Source organism: Myotis nattereri, assembly GCF_964212035.1.
Source record: "Myotis nattereri genome assembly, chromosome: 9".
Lineage (NCBI taxonomy): Eukaryota > Metazoa > Chordata > Mammalia > Chiroptera > Vespertilionidae > Myotis > Myotis nattereri.
The window spans coordinates 30993584-31009773 of record NC_138084.1 but is presented as its reverse complement, the minus strand read 5'-3'; the positions used below and the strand labels follow the sequence as shown (position 1 = coordinate 31009773).

Here is a 16190-nt window from a genome sequence, read left to right as displayed (position 1 = left end):
TAATCATCTTCACTTCCTGACGACAGTGTTCCTGTCTCTCTCCTACTGAAAGGCACTTTGGACACATACTGCCCATTGGACACAGAATGAAGCCAACTTCCTTTACCTGGTGTCACAGCCCTTACCCACCTCCTGAGCCTCATCTCCTGGTACAGCCTCCATTCAAGACTCACTCTGGCCTCACAGGTCTGTCACTCCACTTCCTTCTGCTTCTAGAACTTTTACTGAAGTTATTTCCTCTGCCAGTAATGTCCATTCCCCGCCTTCTCCCTACCCCCCCACACAAGCAAAGCAGTACCTATCCTTCAAAGCCCAACTCAAGTCCTCTCTCTTCTCAGAAGCCTCCCCAAATGCTCCCACGTGCAATTAACTCCGTACTCCCCCTAAACTGCCCAAGCACTTTGGATACCTTTTAAAGCACCTGTCACTCCCAATCATGTCTTAAAAGTAGGCTATCTCTTCCTCCACACTTTGAGGCATACCTTCCTTCTCACTGCTGCACAGCCTACCTCTATGTACTGGGGCTCCATAATGTTCATACGGCCAACTCAATCCACCAGTTGTCCATCCAATATCCCAGTGGATAAATCCAGATAACAGGTTACAAAATACAATGTCTACCTATACTTCCCACCTCTCCAGATTACGTCAAAGGTGTGCTTGTGTCCTGAGTGGGGCAGAAGCTGACACACCTGCAGATCCTGAGACCCTAAGTAGTAGCACACTAGCTCCTATTTATTTTAACGCAATAAATGGAACTTCCAGAGCTGGGACTTGCAAAAAATGATGTCATCAACCATCCATATATGTAAAAGTGAACACCTCAGCAGATCAATAGGTTACTAATTAGCTCAGTCACTGAATCTGAGACGACCACATTTACATCACCTCACCACCCCCTCCAGCACAGAGCCCATGGTGGCTCGAGCCTCAGCTCACCTTTATAGTAAAACAAGCAATAATCAGCAAGCACAAACCACCTCCTTTTCCACAGCCTCATCCCAGAACTGTCCTGCAAAGCAAAGAAAAAGAATCAGGACAGTGTCTGAGCACACTCTTCCCCCTCCTCAATCTTGACTTGCCCATATTCACTCTTTCAAGAAATTAATAAATTTTTATTTTACAGACATCCTTTCACTAGGAAACTAAATTTTAGATTCAATGATGGTTGAGCCCTAGGAAGTTGTTTTTTTTTTCTTTCCTGGAAACAGATTCCTATATTATAAGCATCCTTTTAGAAAGAAACATATGGATTCAAAAATACAGTTCTTCATTTAAGAATGAAATCAGCTTTTAAGAAAAAGTTTTGTTTAATTAAATGCTATGCTGTAAAATGCTTTCACTTAAGCTGATTAGAAAACTGATTTACACATTATGAAACCAAGAGGTTAAGTTAGCTAATTAATCAATGAAGCAAGTTCTCATTTGATTAAGTTCAGTTCTCCACCAGAGAGACTGATTTTGTTTCTACCGTAAGAGACTGTACTTTCCTTCCATTCAATGTAAAGCGACTTGGATTTTCTTGCTATCAAATTGTTTCATTAATAAGAATTTGTCTTTACTCTTCTAAAATGTAAATCGTTATATTTATGAAGTATTTTTAGGTGAATGTGAAAATTTTTAAGAAGACATAATCACAGTAGGAAAATAGTAGTGTTTTAGGATCAGTTTATTCCCAAACCTAGGAAAATTCCAGAGCCTTTTTAGCTGTTAAAATTGTGTTCCTTCTGCAAAAGTTTTTGACAGTTTAAATTTTTTTTAAAAAAGCCCAGTTGGCGTGGCCCACTAGTTGAGTTTCAACCTATGAACCAAGAGTTCATGGTTCGATTCCCAGTCAGGGCACATGCCTGGGTTGCAGGCTCAATCCCCAGTGTGGGGCATGCAGGAGGCAGCCGATGGATGATTTTCTCTCTCATCAGTGATGTTTCTCTCTCTCTCTCCCATCCCTTCCTCTCTGAAATCAATAAAAATATACATATTTTTTAAACTGGACAGTTTCTAAACCTAACAACATGAAGTCTGTTCATTCTCTACTTACTAAAGTGCTAAAAACAAATTTAATTTGCTGAGTTCATACATTTCTTGGTTTTATTTTTTGCACTGACCAGATAATTTCTAAGCATATGATGGCTGCTTTGTTTGGAAAACTCCTCTCCACCCTTCCATACCTGGTTCAAACATCACTTCCTCTGGGAAGCCTTTCAGGATTCCCCCAAGCACAGCTACATTCTCTCTGCTGTGTCCACAGCACGCTACACACACCTCTGTTACAGTCACAACACAGCCAAGGGGCTGGCTAGGGGGTAGGGCTTGGGGAGAATCATTTATAATTCCTTCCTTCTCCCTCCACATTTCAAAGGAGTATTCTTTTATCTAATGGGCACAGAGATGCAAATGGAAAAAGTCAGAGGGTTAAATTACTCAGGGGAGAAAAGAGATGAGCAGAAGTAAGAAAGAAGAGGGAGAACAGAGCTGTGAGGGGAGGGGTATCCTTAAGAGAGAGGTGGTGCCAGAGGAGTGGTGACATAAAAGGCTGGAGAGCTGTGGGAGTTGCCATGGGGATCAGAACTGGGGAGACAGACTTCATGGGGACTTTTATGGATTTCTTCTGTGTGGTGCGCAATGTAATGCCCTCCTGTCTTCCCATAAATCCTTTAGTAAAAATTTACATCATTGCTTTTGGAGTTGGATTTCTGTTTTTTCAGGTAAGATGATATATGACAGAATGTGCTGAGTGAGGGTATGACATGTGAGACATGTGTCTATTTGTGTCTCTCCCGCCCCTCTCCCTCCTGCAGACCTTCAGTTCCTCAAGGGCAGGAAGCACATGTTATCCACCTCCTTTTATCTGCTGTGAGAGCATTTAGAATATGGCAGGATGAATGAATGGATGGATAGCAAGGAGAGAAGGAAGGAGACAAGAGGGGCATGGTCTCTGGCCCTGGGCGCTCACAGACTCTGCATGGCCAGAGGACCAGAGGCAGAGCAAGTGATGGGGAGGACAGAGATGAAGGATGGCCTTGGGGAGATGGAGCAGACTGGGAGGGCTTCATGACGGGATGGATGTGGGAGAAGGCGGAGCTGGTGGCGGTGCTGAGGTTTCTAACCTGAGATCCAGAAAAGCAAATTGGGGGGGGGGGGGGGCGGGGGGTGGAGGGGGGGTGAGGAAACAATGAGCTGAGGTTGGCTGATTTGGAACTTGAGGTGCTAAGGGGCTAGACTGGGAAAGAGGAAAAACAGGGATTTTTCGGCCCAGTGATAACAAAGACTCTAACATCAGGAAGGCAAGTGCTGGCGGGAAGGTGGGATTCTGTTGGCCCACCCACACCAGCACCGGGGTCCCAGCACAGCCAAGAGCACCACGGGCCAAAGTGGGCAAGTGGGTTTGGGGAGGAAAGCTGTGGCCACTGAGTGGCGAGCCTACTCATAAAAACAAACAGCAAATTGCTCATTGCATCAGTGGGCGAAAACTACCTGCTTCCGATCAACTCAGGAATAGAACACTTATTATGAGCCTGTCCCCAGCTCCCGGGGCCAGGGAAAGGAAAGAAGTCAGCAAGAGCAATCCTATCCTCCCCACCCTCCCTCCTCCGCCTCCTCACCTGCTTGTGCAGCCAGCCCCTCACCACCACCGGAACATTGGGGTTCCTCCGAATGGCTTGGTCCCTCTTCCCAAAACTGTGGACTTTATTGCTGGACTTGATGATCTAGGGAAAAGCAGACTTGAACTCTAGCAGCTGCGAGGATTTAGGGAGGCACCAAAAAAGCACATGTGCGATGGGAGAGCTGCAGGCTCCCTCGGCCTCACTCTCCGTGCCAGCGCCCTTTGATCAGAACAGTGAGGAGAGAGACATGGACCAGGTGTGCACATGGCCACCACCTTCTAATTAATAGGCGAGCCCCAGACCTGGCAAGCTTCCCATCTGGGTCACAGAGGAAAAAATTTAAAGGGATATTTCAATCAACTTCCACCAGCAGCTGTCGGCCCCAATAAGTCCTACAGCTTTCTGGAACAAAGCTACTTTTTGGTCACAGACTTTGCCAATCACCAGATATGTATCCCTGCTAGCTGGGGGCGGTCTCAGCACTTCTCCCCTGCAAGGCTGGCTCCTTTCCCTGCTCCCACAGCTCGAGTACAAGAAACCTCTGGGCCTTATTCAAGGGCACCCTTCCTCGGGGCCATCTGTCACAAAGTTTTCCAGGCCGTCTCTAACACAATATACGCCTGGAAAGTGAAGATGCATCCAAGGGACAGGATGCCAGTCCTGGTTCTGTCAGCAGTCACCTGTTTTCCTGGACAAGGGACACGCCCCCAACTGGCCTCGATTTCCCCATCTATTAGTGCGGGAGAATACTTCTCATGTGTGTCCTTCACAAAACTAGGGTCAAGGTCAAATGGGCTTCTGATCGATTACAAAGGGGCTTGGCAACTATAAAAGAAGGGACAGAAGGCATGAGCAGCCAGGAGCTCACCTTGGGGCCGGGTTTGGCCTCCACGGTGGACGTGGTCCCAGTCGTGGACGTTTCGCTGACCATGCTGGACGGTCTTTGGTTTCTCTCTTGCTTCGACATATGGGGATTTGGCCTGTGGGGAAGATAGGAGAGTCCAGTGATTAAGTGCCAGACTGTGGTAGGAAGTGGAATCTGAGATTCATTCCTGCTTAGAACTGGTTGATGGGCCTTAAGCAACCCAGGACCGACCTTTTGGGGACCACTTGACTCCAGACTGCAGCCTGAGGGCCAGGATGCCCAGCCTACCCATGTGCTTCATGGAATCAAGAGGATGACAGCGGGGCACATCTCCACAGCATGACACCCCACAAAGGGGCCAAGGCAGTCATCCCTGCCTGTTATCCTAAGGTCCCCACATTTACTCTCTTACTCGCGTGTCTATGGCAGCTGCCCCATCACACGGTCACACACCACTGTTCACAACAAGAGCAGTCCATACCCCTTACACACACACTCTCCATCTCCCTGGCTCACAAAAGAAGCTGCTTATAATTAGTAACAAGAAATCACTTGTGAACACATCCACACCCCCAGATACACACAGAGACTCACTTACATAAACGCCAGTAGGGCCTGCCTCCCAAAATAGACTACTCAACAAAGAGTCCTATTCTGGGAACACTCCGGTTGCCCCGAAATAGAGCCATTGGAGATATTAACCCCTTGAGCCATGCCTGGAGAGCAGGAAGAATGAAGCATGCCTGGTCCTCATAAGGACCCCAGGTACATCCCAATCAGCATCCAGCGACATCATTCTTCCCACTTGCCCTGGAGGACCAGCACTTTGGGGACAACACTCAAGAGACGCCTTGCAGAACCCTTCTCACCTGCCTCCACAGAGCCCCAGCATTTGCCAGTTTTTCAAAGCAGCGAGGAGGCAAATGCCTCCACACAAATTCAATGCTATCCTTGAATGGCTCGGGGCTGATTCCCAGATGCTGCTAACTATGGGACCAGTGAGCTTTCCGCAAAGCGCAAGTCCCAGAGGAGGCTGGGTTTTGTCCACTGCTCTGCCAGGCAACAGGGTCGAGGTGGCTGCAGGAAACTGAGGCTCTTGCCTGAGGAGTGGAGAAAATCGGATCTGGAGGCTGGGCCAGGACCCCTCAGAGATGGAGATGGAAGATCCCAGGCAGGACACAGCTGAAGATGGAGCGCTCTGATGGCCTTTCTCCAGCCTCACCTTCACAGAGGTGCTACGAGGGAAAATCCTAGTTTCCACCTTAGAGATAAAATAGGCTGCTTCCTTGAAAAAAACATTGCTGCTTGAAGAATAAGCGGTCCTTCCCACGCCCCAAGCCAGACCCCGGGACCCTGTACCATCAGGGAGGTTCCTCCCAGAAGGACCACAGCCGCGGGCACCAGCTTTCCAAGGGGCTGGGTCCTGCCGGGTGCTTGGCAGCTGGAGATGCAAGTCCCTCAGGCAGAAGGCTCATCACTGGCTCCTTATAGGCTCAGACACTCACTCTAGATTCCCCACCCATCCCACCCCCGCCTCCATCCCAGCCAGACTTTTGTCACTGCTCCCACTCAGAGAATGTCCCCACACTCAGCCCCCCTCGCTGTTGGCAGAGGCTGCATGCAGCAGGGATCCTCGCCGAGTGGTGGTAGGCAGGGGCCCTGAGAGGCTGCCTTGTCTAGGCCCTGCCTCCAGAAAGAACTATGTCCCTAACGCCTTCCTGGAACCTGGTCTTGCCTGACTTTTCAGATTTCTAAGATGTGAGTCAAGAAGAAATCTCAGGTCACCTCTGTTATGGCACCTATATCTCTAAACTGAAATTCAGCACTTACTGTGTAACAATGAAAAAGGTTTGGTTGAGAATTTATCAAGTTTAATTTGCTCCCACTTAAGACTTATTCAAGACTTATAGAGAATATTTGAGAAATATTAAGAAAAGCTGAAAGAAAAAATCACCACAGTCCCACTACCCAAAGGAAAATCATTTTTCTAATACTTGTTATATTTACTTTCATTTGTTTCTATATACCTGTTTTTGTTTTTGTTTTGGGGATGGGGTGGCTTTTTGTTTTTATATGTGATCACACTGTTTGTGATTTTGCATCTTGATTAAGAAAACTTATTATAAACATTTTCCCCATTCCTTTAACTCATCCACATCATTTCAAGTGACTGTACCAGATTCCATCCATTAGCTACACCACTCCTCCACGGTGGGACAGAGAAAGGATGATCTGGATTTGTGACTGCCCAGAAAATCCAGGACAGGTGGCCACTTTGCCATTTTTGCACCTTACCTCTGCAGCTCTAACTTTAATCATCTTCTTGCATGCCAACACCTTCTCCTCCCCACACTGGCTTCTGAAATGCTGGCTGGTCGAGGCGCTCCCAGGCCAATCGTATAGGAAAAAGGATGACTGCCCTGCGGTGTTGGGGAGTGAGGACAGAGGGTACAACCACCACCTAGGGAGCCATATTTCAGCTGGAGGAGAAGTGGTTGCGGGCCCAACACTGAACATCAGTGAGGGACGGGGCGGGAAGGGGGTGTCACATGAAGGCAACTCCATTCTTCATGCCTACAGAGACCTCTGCTAAGCCACACCCAGAGAAAGCTGGCTTGTTAGGAAGTATGACTGAGGTCCACACTAAATCCTCCTGCAGGGAGGGGACCATGGTTGTCTCCACAAATAAAGAGTGTGTCTTCACCAGGGCTCCCCATGGGCGAGACAGCTCCCAGCTGAAGAACAGACTGGCCCCTGACCTGGCTCGCTGATACAATGAAGTGCGCACAGCTACCCCCCAGCCAAGTACCAAGATCTGCCTTCAGAGGATGTTCTTCTGAATCTCCTCAACGTGGGTTATGATCTCATGGGTCCTACATGGGTGGCTATGACTTCTGGAAAGAACTGGAAGTTATCCAGAATTACAACACACACACAAATAAACAAAACACTGATGGATGGCCATGCTTGGGACACCACATGGTATCCAAAAATGAGAACATGAAAAAGAATCTCAAAAACAATTTTCTCACTTGGCTGAAAGCTGGTTCTGTTGGAAACTTCTAGAGGCTGCTTACCATATCATTTTAAGCAACGGGAACATCAGTGGCGCCTGTGTGAAGCCTCTGGAAGAGACAACACTGAAGGGATCATCACTCAAGTGGATGTACGCCTTCTGGTACATTTGCTTCAGTCAGTTACCTCTTAGGGGGTGTCCCCACTTTATTTTTAATTTTTTGTTAATCCTTACCTGGGGATATTTTTTCCATTGATTTTTTTTTTTTTGAGAGAGATTAAAAAGGAGGGGGAGACATACACAGAGAGAAACATTAATATGAGAAAGACACATCAATTGGTTGCTTCCGACATGAGCTCCGACAGGGGCCAGGGATCAAGCCTGCAACCAAGGTATGTGCCCTTGACTGGAATCGAACCTGCAACCTTTCAGTCTGCAGGCCAATGCTCAGTCAGGGCAGGATACCTCACTTTAAAGCCTGGCGGGAAGACACGATTTGACCTCAACTCCTCAGACCAAAGTATACTCCCGGGGTTCACCCAAGAACCCTCCTCCTCCCCCAGAAAAGTGCATGTGCTCTGAGCTGCGCAGCTGGGAAGATGGCTCGGTTTCCAACAGCCTGCCCTTAGGCACAGGAGTCACACAGACCTCGGGAGAGGAGACGAAACCCTGCACATGCTATGGGGAGGCAGACTCTCGTGTCATTAAATCAAACCTATTAACTTAAAAGCCTGCTGGCCAGGTTTCTGTGCTATCTGGATTCCCAGAGTACAGCGGGATGATTCAAACAAAGACGTTTTCCTGGGTTTGGGCTGCACGAATGCTGGTTATTTTGCTGGAAGGCTCTGGGCTGAAGCTCAAAACAGTGAGCTGGAGTTGTAACTCAATTGCCTCCCCTCTGAAAGGAACAAACGAAGTTAAGAGCAGACAAAACTCAGTCTGGAGAAGCTCAGTAGGAAAATGACTTCATTCTACTCTGCACCGCCTCAAGGATGTGTCAGGTGAGCCTGGGCCGGGAGTTACTCTCTCGTCCTTCCGTTTCTGTTGGTAAAAGGAGCTGCTGCTGCTTCCTACCTATAAACGCACACAACCCTGACAGAGAGGGCGGCGAGAAAGGGAGGTTCTACTTCAGAAGCTATTTCTTTCTGTTGGGTCTGAACTTAGGTGAGTTTGGTTGATGGGACCCTCAGCTGCCTCTCTGTCGACATTGAGAAGAGGAGCAACTGAAGTGGAATCACAGCAAGACCCTTCCCTACCTACTGCCATCACAACAGGTAGGTCACCAACCTTAGGGACAGGTACACAAGGTCAAGCAAGCAGGCACGTTGCCCACATCAGCTCCCTTAACCTGCAAAGCCAGTTTCCCATCCCCATTTCATAGAGGAGGAAATGGAGGCTCAGGGAGATTTCATGACTTGCCCAAAACGGAAGTTGGACTCCACAAACCTTGGGCCAGAGACACCAGCCCACAGCCAAGTCCCCAAGTCTGACAGAGGCAGGCTTTGCTCTTCTCAGCCCCAAGACTACCCCCCAAACCCAGAGGGTCCTGGGGTGCTGGAAAGACCAGGAGCCCAGAAAAACTGGGTCTCAACGAAGCTCTGCCGCTGACGGACCCCTCCACAAGCCACATCCCGCCTCGGCCTCAGTGTCTGTGAGTGTAGAAGGGGGCGAAAACCGCTCTGCTCTCACATACAGCGGCCGCTGTATGAACCGAAACACTGCTTAGAAAACCACGAAGAATGGCTCTACGTGAAAAGCAACTTGTGGCTGTCACCAATGGGTCCCCCAGAATTTAAATCTTATTTTTTATTTCCAAGGCACTTCTCTCTAGAAAGCTCAAGATGCCAAACAATTAACTTCTGAGCAACAATCATTTCCTACAAATACCCCAATAAACACTTTATCTGGGGCTTCTTTAAAATGTAGTAACCTTGTGGCTGGGGGACTGGGACTCCCATCCTTTCCCCGAGGGAATAATAATGCCCAAGAGTCTTCAAGGTGAGGATAGGAGGTTAGAAATCTGTGTGGAATCGGGAATGTCTTACTGAGAAGACATCATGAGATGATATCTAGATCCCATTAATTCCTGGAAAAATAGGCCCCCAGATTCATGCTCTGTCCTCAAGGATCCTACACAGAGAACTCAGCTAAAACTACTTGCTATGAAAGGAGGCACATTGGAAAACAACCAGCAAATTTTTTAAGACACTGACACCCACCACCTACGGGGTATGGAAAAGCAATGCACAAGGAAAAGCAAGAATAAAAGAAAGTTCTTGTCCCAAACAGGCAGACTCCTCCACACCCCCTCTTCCCAGAGAAAGACACACACAGAGACAGACCGCCTACCCTTACTGTGCACTCCCAACACCCTGGGGAGGTGTCTGACACGGGTTTTCATTCAGCAACTATGGCCTCATTACTCAACTATGGCTTTCTGTGTTCTTTCCCCTTCCCCCACAATCCTCTCTGGAACACAAGCTCCATTTCCCCACCCCACTCCACCCGGGGAACTGGAAACCAGCCCAAACAGCACCCCTCATCTGGCATGAAAATAATTCAGTGAGCCTCTAGGCTCCCCACCGCCTCCCCCCCCATCCCAGCGCTTCCCTGAATTTGCCCGAGTCCCGCTCTGGCAAATGACCCTGGGCCAGTCCCTTCCGCTGTCCAGGGTGCCCATCTGTCTATGGGAGAACCAGACCTTGACCTCTGCTATTCCTCCCGCCTCTGCTCTGCTGTTTCAGACATGCTGCAATTCTGCAAGAGCCTTTGGCAAGCCCTCTCTAGCCTATCTGCTCCTCCTGGCTCTCCAGGCAGCCTTTCTAATGGAGATCTGGGAACATCCCAGACCAGGCGAAGGTAAAGGAAAGGACAGGGAAGTCACAGGAGGAAGCAAAATGCCTGTTTGCAAGCAGCAGCTTCCTTTCCACACACAGGGAAGCCATCATTGCAGCATTTTCACCCAGCACAGACAGAGCGGGAGACACGGTGGTCGTGTGGCAGTGACTGCAGCCCCTGCCAACGTTCCTCGCAACATCAACATCAAAAGCCAAGCCAACACTCAGGTGTCTGAATGAACTAAGGACACTGTTACCACCTCTTCACCTACCTGTGACTGTCGCCAGCGCCGTCTCCTAGACCAAGAAGGAAAACTGAACAGTCTAAGTTTCTGTATCTGCTTGCCAGGTGTTTCCATTTTTCCTCCTTTTCTCTGCTGCCATGGCAACCAAATGCAACAGGCAAAGCCTGCCCAAGACTGTCAATCTGGAGTGACAAGGTAATGGCTATACCGCCACAGAGCAACACGTCGGCCTCACAGGCCAGGGCTCAGCTGATGAGCAACAGGACAGATTCCGCCTCCCTGCTCTGTAGTACACCCCCCGCCCCCCATCCTGTGCTCTAGTCTCTCACGATCAGCTTTTACCAACATGTAACTGCAGGAGGGAAGGGAGACAGCCATCTCCCAGCAGCAGGAGATACCCCACCCCAGGCCCATAATTGGCACCCACCTTGGAGAGCCTTCCCTGAAGCCTGCAAAATGAACCCCCAAAGAGGTCAAAGGTAATGCTTACCTTCAGCAAGATATCGTTTTAAGTGTTATTCTCCCAACACCACTCATAACATTCCAGGCGATTCCAACTTGTAGCTCGTTTCCCAACGATCCAATGAGAAAACAGAGAGCTGCTCAGACCCCAAGGGAAGGAACAAGCTACACTCACTAGGATGCCCTGAGAGGCAGGCTAGGCCGGAGTCCTCTCCTTGTTAGGAAACTCCAAGGACATCTTGGGTGCCTGGCAGCTGGCTTCTCAGCACAGCAGCAGGCATGCGAACTTCCGAACGCATACTCTCTCAAAGAGGCCCCACCTCAACATCAAGAGCTTGACGGAGCCTGGGGATCCGCGTACACAGCCAGCTGTCAGTCAGCTGCCAGCGTCAAGGCTCCGGAATGCTTCTGTCCTCTTCACCGAGAGCTGCAGAGGCGGCTGTCAGCGGCTTCCCGGGCAGACCAGCACCGAGGAGAAAATGCTCCCATGCAGAGCACCAGCCACCAAAACCACAGCCTGGAAGTTCCTTGTGCCAAGCTTATCCCTCCAGGAGGGCCCCTGTGTGTGGCCCTTTACGCCACAAAGGGGCAACCACAAGCTCCCAATTGAAAAGAATTGCTGATACTCAGGAAAGAGGCTTAAAAAGAGGAGCCCAGATGATCCAATCACTGGAAATGAGGCCCTGAAAAAAGGCTTGCTGACATGTTCTGAAGGAAAGACTACCAAGGAGGCTTAGCATCTTCCAAACAAGCGTGAAGTTATTAGATCAAATGTCATTACGATCGGATACAATTACAGTGAAAATCTCTAAGCAGCGGTCGCCTGCTTAGTTACCACATTAAGGCCCGAATACAGCCAAGGAAGGGCACCGTCTCTTGAAGACCTCTGAAATGACAGGAAGTATGGGTAGTGGGCAGAGGCACCGCATCTGGGGCCAGACTACCTGGATTCAAATCACAACTCCGTCACTCACTGGCTGTGTGACTTTTGGCAAGACTCTTAACCTCTCTGTGGCTCAGTATCCATGATAATAATGGTATCTTCCTCAGAGGACTGTTGTGGAAATTAAATTCATATATGTGAAGCACTTAGGAAACTACCTGGTAATCAACAGTAAGGGCTATAAATATTAGCTATAAAATGGATAACAGCATTATCATTCATGAAAAAGCCAACTCTTAGACTCTAAGAGGCAGATTACGTCATTTAATGTTAAAGATGAAATTCCAGATCCTGAAACAAAGGTTGCTGGAAAATCTCTTTCCTGGAAAATTGTGACTGAGCTGAAACTGGCCTGCCTATCACTTTTACTCATTGATCTGATGCCTGCCTTTAGCAGCCACACAATAAATGTACCCCACTTCCACCAGCCAGCCCTTCTTGAAGACTTGCAGCCCATTCTCCTCCATCCTCTCTCCTACAGGCTAAACACGCTAGGGCCAGGATTTCTAGGCCACTCACCATAATGGTCCCCCTCCTCAAGGGAACCTCAATTGCTCAGCATCCTCTTGAAATCTATTGCCTAGAGCAGTGTTTACGGCTTGGCATATCCTTGGAGCTCCATAACTTGAAATGAACAAATGAAGTAGTCTACAAACGCCACTATACACCAGAACTACTCTCCCCTTTCTCTATACATTGTACTTTTCCTAATGCGGCCTGGGCTTATATTAGCTCCTCCAACAGAGATTTCCACATGCCTGTCAGCTTGGGTGTGCAGGGGTGTCCCCTGGGAACAAGGCTGGAGGACCCACTGAGTGACAATGAATTTGGTTCTGACAATGAACTCAGTAGCATAACAGAAAACACTCTAGTCCAGTGGTTCTCAACCTATGGGTCGCGACCCCTTTGGCGGTCGAACGACCCTTTCACAAAGGGGTCGCCTAAGACCATCCTGCATATCAGATATTTACATTACGATTCATAACAGTAGCAACATTACAGTTATGAAGTAGCAACGAAAATAATTTTATGGCCGAAACCGGTTTGGCTCAGTGGATAGAGCGTTGGCCTGCGGACTGAAGGGTCCCGGGTTCGATTCCGGTCAAGGGCATGTACCTGGGTTGCGGGCACATCCCCAGTGGGAGATGTGCGGGAGGCAGCTGATCGATGTTTCTCTCTCATCGATGTTTCTAACTCTCTATCTCTCTCCCTTCCTCTCTGTAAAAAATCAATAAAATATATTTAAAAAAAAATAATAATTTTATGGTTGGGTCACAACATGAGGAACTGTATTTAAAGGGCCAGAAGGTTGAGAACCACTGCTCTAGTCATGTAGTAAACACTCTAGTCATGCAGCAAAAGAAGCTTGTCAGTGACAGATTTGAAAGGTCCGACTTCCCTCAATAAATCTTGACTGTGGATTAAGTGTAGTCATTAGTGCTGACCAACAAATATTTCCTCCCAGGTGCATGGTAGACATGCACTTCCCTGCCCCTTTGAAGTTAGGAGTGGTCATGTGACTTGCTTTAGTCAATGAAATGTGAGTGAAAGAACCAGTGCACAAGTCACTAAAGTTCCCTTTGGTGATCATGAAGCACAGAGATGGAGCCTCCCTCAGTAAAGGTGACAATTCAGGTTTCTTTCTCAGTAAAAGTGAGAATAAACCTTAACCCTTTTAAGTCACTGAGATTTTGTTTCATATTGTTACCGTAGCAGACCCTAGCCTATCCTGACTAATTCTGCATTACTGACACAGTAACTAGAATACTCAGACCTTATGTCCTCTGGATCCACCAAATCATAGATTTCACATTTCTCTTCTCCATGCTTCTAATATGCAAGATGAAAAAGCATCTTTTAGTGGGCATGCACCTGCTACACCAAGCAGCCCAGGTGAGCTCCACCTGCCAACAGTAGGGGAGATGTGTTATTTGTTCACATCAGCAATACTCTAAAGGAAGTCACAATGGAAACCTTTTTTTCTTCCCATAGGAAAATAAACTGTTTGTCTGATTCAAAGCCCTCTAAGATTATCACTGCTGCCCAGAGAATGAGGGGTATGGCGGGGCGGGGGAGACTTAAGGATGAATGAAAGAATCTGGGACTAATTTAGGAGGGATGAAAACCTGAATCAGAATCACCTGAAGGCTTGTCAAAACTCCTGTTCCAGGGTCCTACTCCAGAGTCTCTGATTCAGGAAGTCTGGGGTGGGCTCAAGAATTTGCCTGTCTGTGTAACAAGTTCTGGTTCCGAGACCACACTTTGAAAACCACGGCTCTAGAAGGATTCCCACCAAGAAACCAGGGTGAAGGCTTTGCGAGTGGAGTCAATGTGGCCTTCTTCTCTTTGAAGAAGAAAAAGAAAAGAGCCAATTTTCCTTTTCCACTCAACATAATCCGAGAGCTGATGTGTGAAGACATAAATGATCCTCACCTTTCTTTCCTCCCCACATAATACACTACACAACAAAATCAAGCTCCCGTGTAAAAGATTGTAACAGTCATCTTATTCGTTGGTACTTTTTTAAAATGGTTTCATGCCTCACTCGCCCTCCAGAGCTCCACCAGGAAGTAAATCCGAGTGTGTTTCAGGAGGAAACCATTTAGAATGGGCTGCAGCCTTCGTCTCCAACCTTATCTCACACTCCTCTTCCCAAACCTCCACTACACATCAGATTTTCTCACCCTCTGACCCCACCAAGACTGGTCACACTTCCCTCAGCTGTGAACCACCCTCATACACGTGCACACTGATCCTTACTTATCTAAATCCTCCCCCTTCCTCCTGTTTAGGGCCAGACACTTCAAGAAAGTCTTCCCTCTCTTTCATCCCCATCACAATCTGTCATCACGTCCTGTCAATGTTACCTCCCAAGTATCTCCAGAATCCATCTGGTGCTCTTCAGTTCCCACTCTAACTCAGCCTGTACAGACCCCTCTCTCCACTCTCCCTCTCTGCCCTCAAGGGCTTTGCCCAGGTTGTTCACCTGGACTGGGCAGGTCTCAATTTAAACAACATACCTTCCCCGGATGGAGAGGCCTTCCATGATCCCTAAGCCAGGTTAGAACCGTCTGTTATCAACTCCCATTGAACCCTTTGTTTCCTTGGTCATGAACATTGGTCACATTTGTGACCTTCCGTTTGATCATCTGTCTTCCCTATTCAGCTGTAAGTTCTTCACAGACAGGACCACATGTGCCTTACGTGCTGCTGTAACTGCAGAGTCTGGCACAGCCCCTGACACAATGCGGGCATTCAGTAAGTACTTCATGAGTAAATGCAGGGATCACCACATCAGCGCATAGGAATCCTCCCTCCTCTCAATGCCCAAAGCACTTTCTGCCTTGGGGGAAGGCAGGGAAGGAGTGTCTGGCCACACCGGTGCACCCCCACCACTCCAGATAAACAAGTACTCCTTATGACAGCCAGGAAATAGACTCTACAGTGGAACAGTGACCCTTGAAAAGAACATCTTTTCCTTGGAAACTGAAAGGAATTGAGATTAGCTACAGAGATATTTTGGTAGAATAAAAGAGGCTACCTTCTCAGAAGTAATCGGGGGACAAAGTCTTTGTTAACAAGAGGAAGAGGAGGTATGTGTGACAGAAGTATTCAGTGAAAAGTCTGCATTTTTCTAGAAGTTGGTAACTTCCCAATTTAAGCATTCTGATGGATTCCCTATCCAGACCTTTAATAATGACAGGTGCCCATGTCTCCAGGATGCCTAAGAAAGGGGGCTGAACCCAATGACCTCTCAAGAGCCTCTGACCTCCAGGGTTCTATAAACAAATTCATTCCAAGCTGGAATTCGTAGAATCCACATTTGGGCTGTCTTTACACAGCAATTCTTTCTCAAATTAGAAGACAAGATAGCCTTTATCTTCCACTCATTCTCTAATAGTAGTAATGCTTTCAAAGTCAGACCCCAACCCCATAGTTTGGCCATCATGTCCCCTAGGCCACCAGCATGAAGATAATTTGGCAAGCAGCATCTCACTAGGGCAAGGTTAGACCTGACTAAAGAGATCAAGCTAGAATGACATCTGGCTTTTCTACTTCTAGCCATGCAACTCTGGGCAAGTGACTATTTCTTTGAGTCTCAGCGTCTTCATCTCTAAACAACGATGATGACCTACTCCTCAGGATTACCGCAGTAAATGAGATATGCAGGTAAAATCCCCAGCACAGAGCAAACATGCAAGGAATTACTGTAATTA

At 48.0% G+C, this 16190-nt stretch overlaps 1 protein-coding gene across 2 annotated transcripts in view; it reads right to left on the bottom strand.

Moving 5' to 3' along the window:
- PLEKHA7 (pleckstrin homology domain containing A7) overlaps positions 1-4585 on the bottom strand; it is a 72164-nt gene extending 67579 nt beyond the window's left edge. Inside the window, exons 1-3 of one of the 2 annotated variants that reach the window (XM_081099612.1) lie at positions 4474-4585; positions 3603-3707; positions 940-1012 (exon numbers count right to left, since the gene is read on the bottom strand). In XM_081099612.1, the coding sequence (XP_080955738.1) occupies positions 940-1012; positions 3603-3707; positions 4474-4572 (277 nt within the window). In that variant the 5' untranslated portion in view covers positions 4573-4585. The remainder of the gene's footprint in view (positions 1-939; positions 1013-3602; positions 3708-4473) is intronic. The other variant, XM_081099611.1, reaches the window with a different exon arrangement.
- Positions 4586-16190: the final 11605 nt, after the last annotated feature.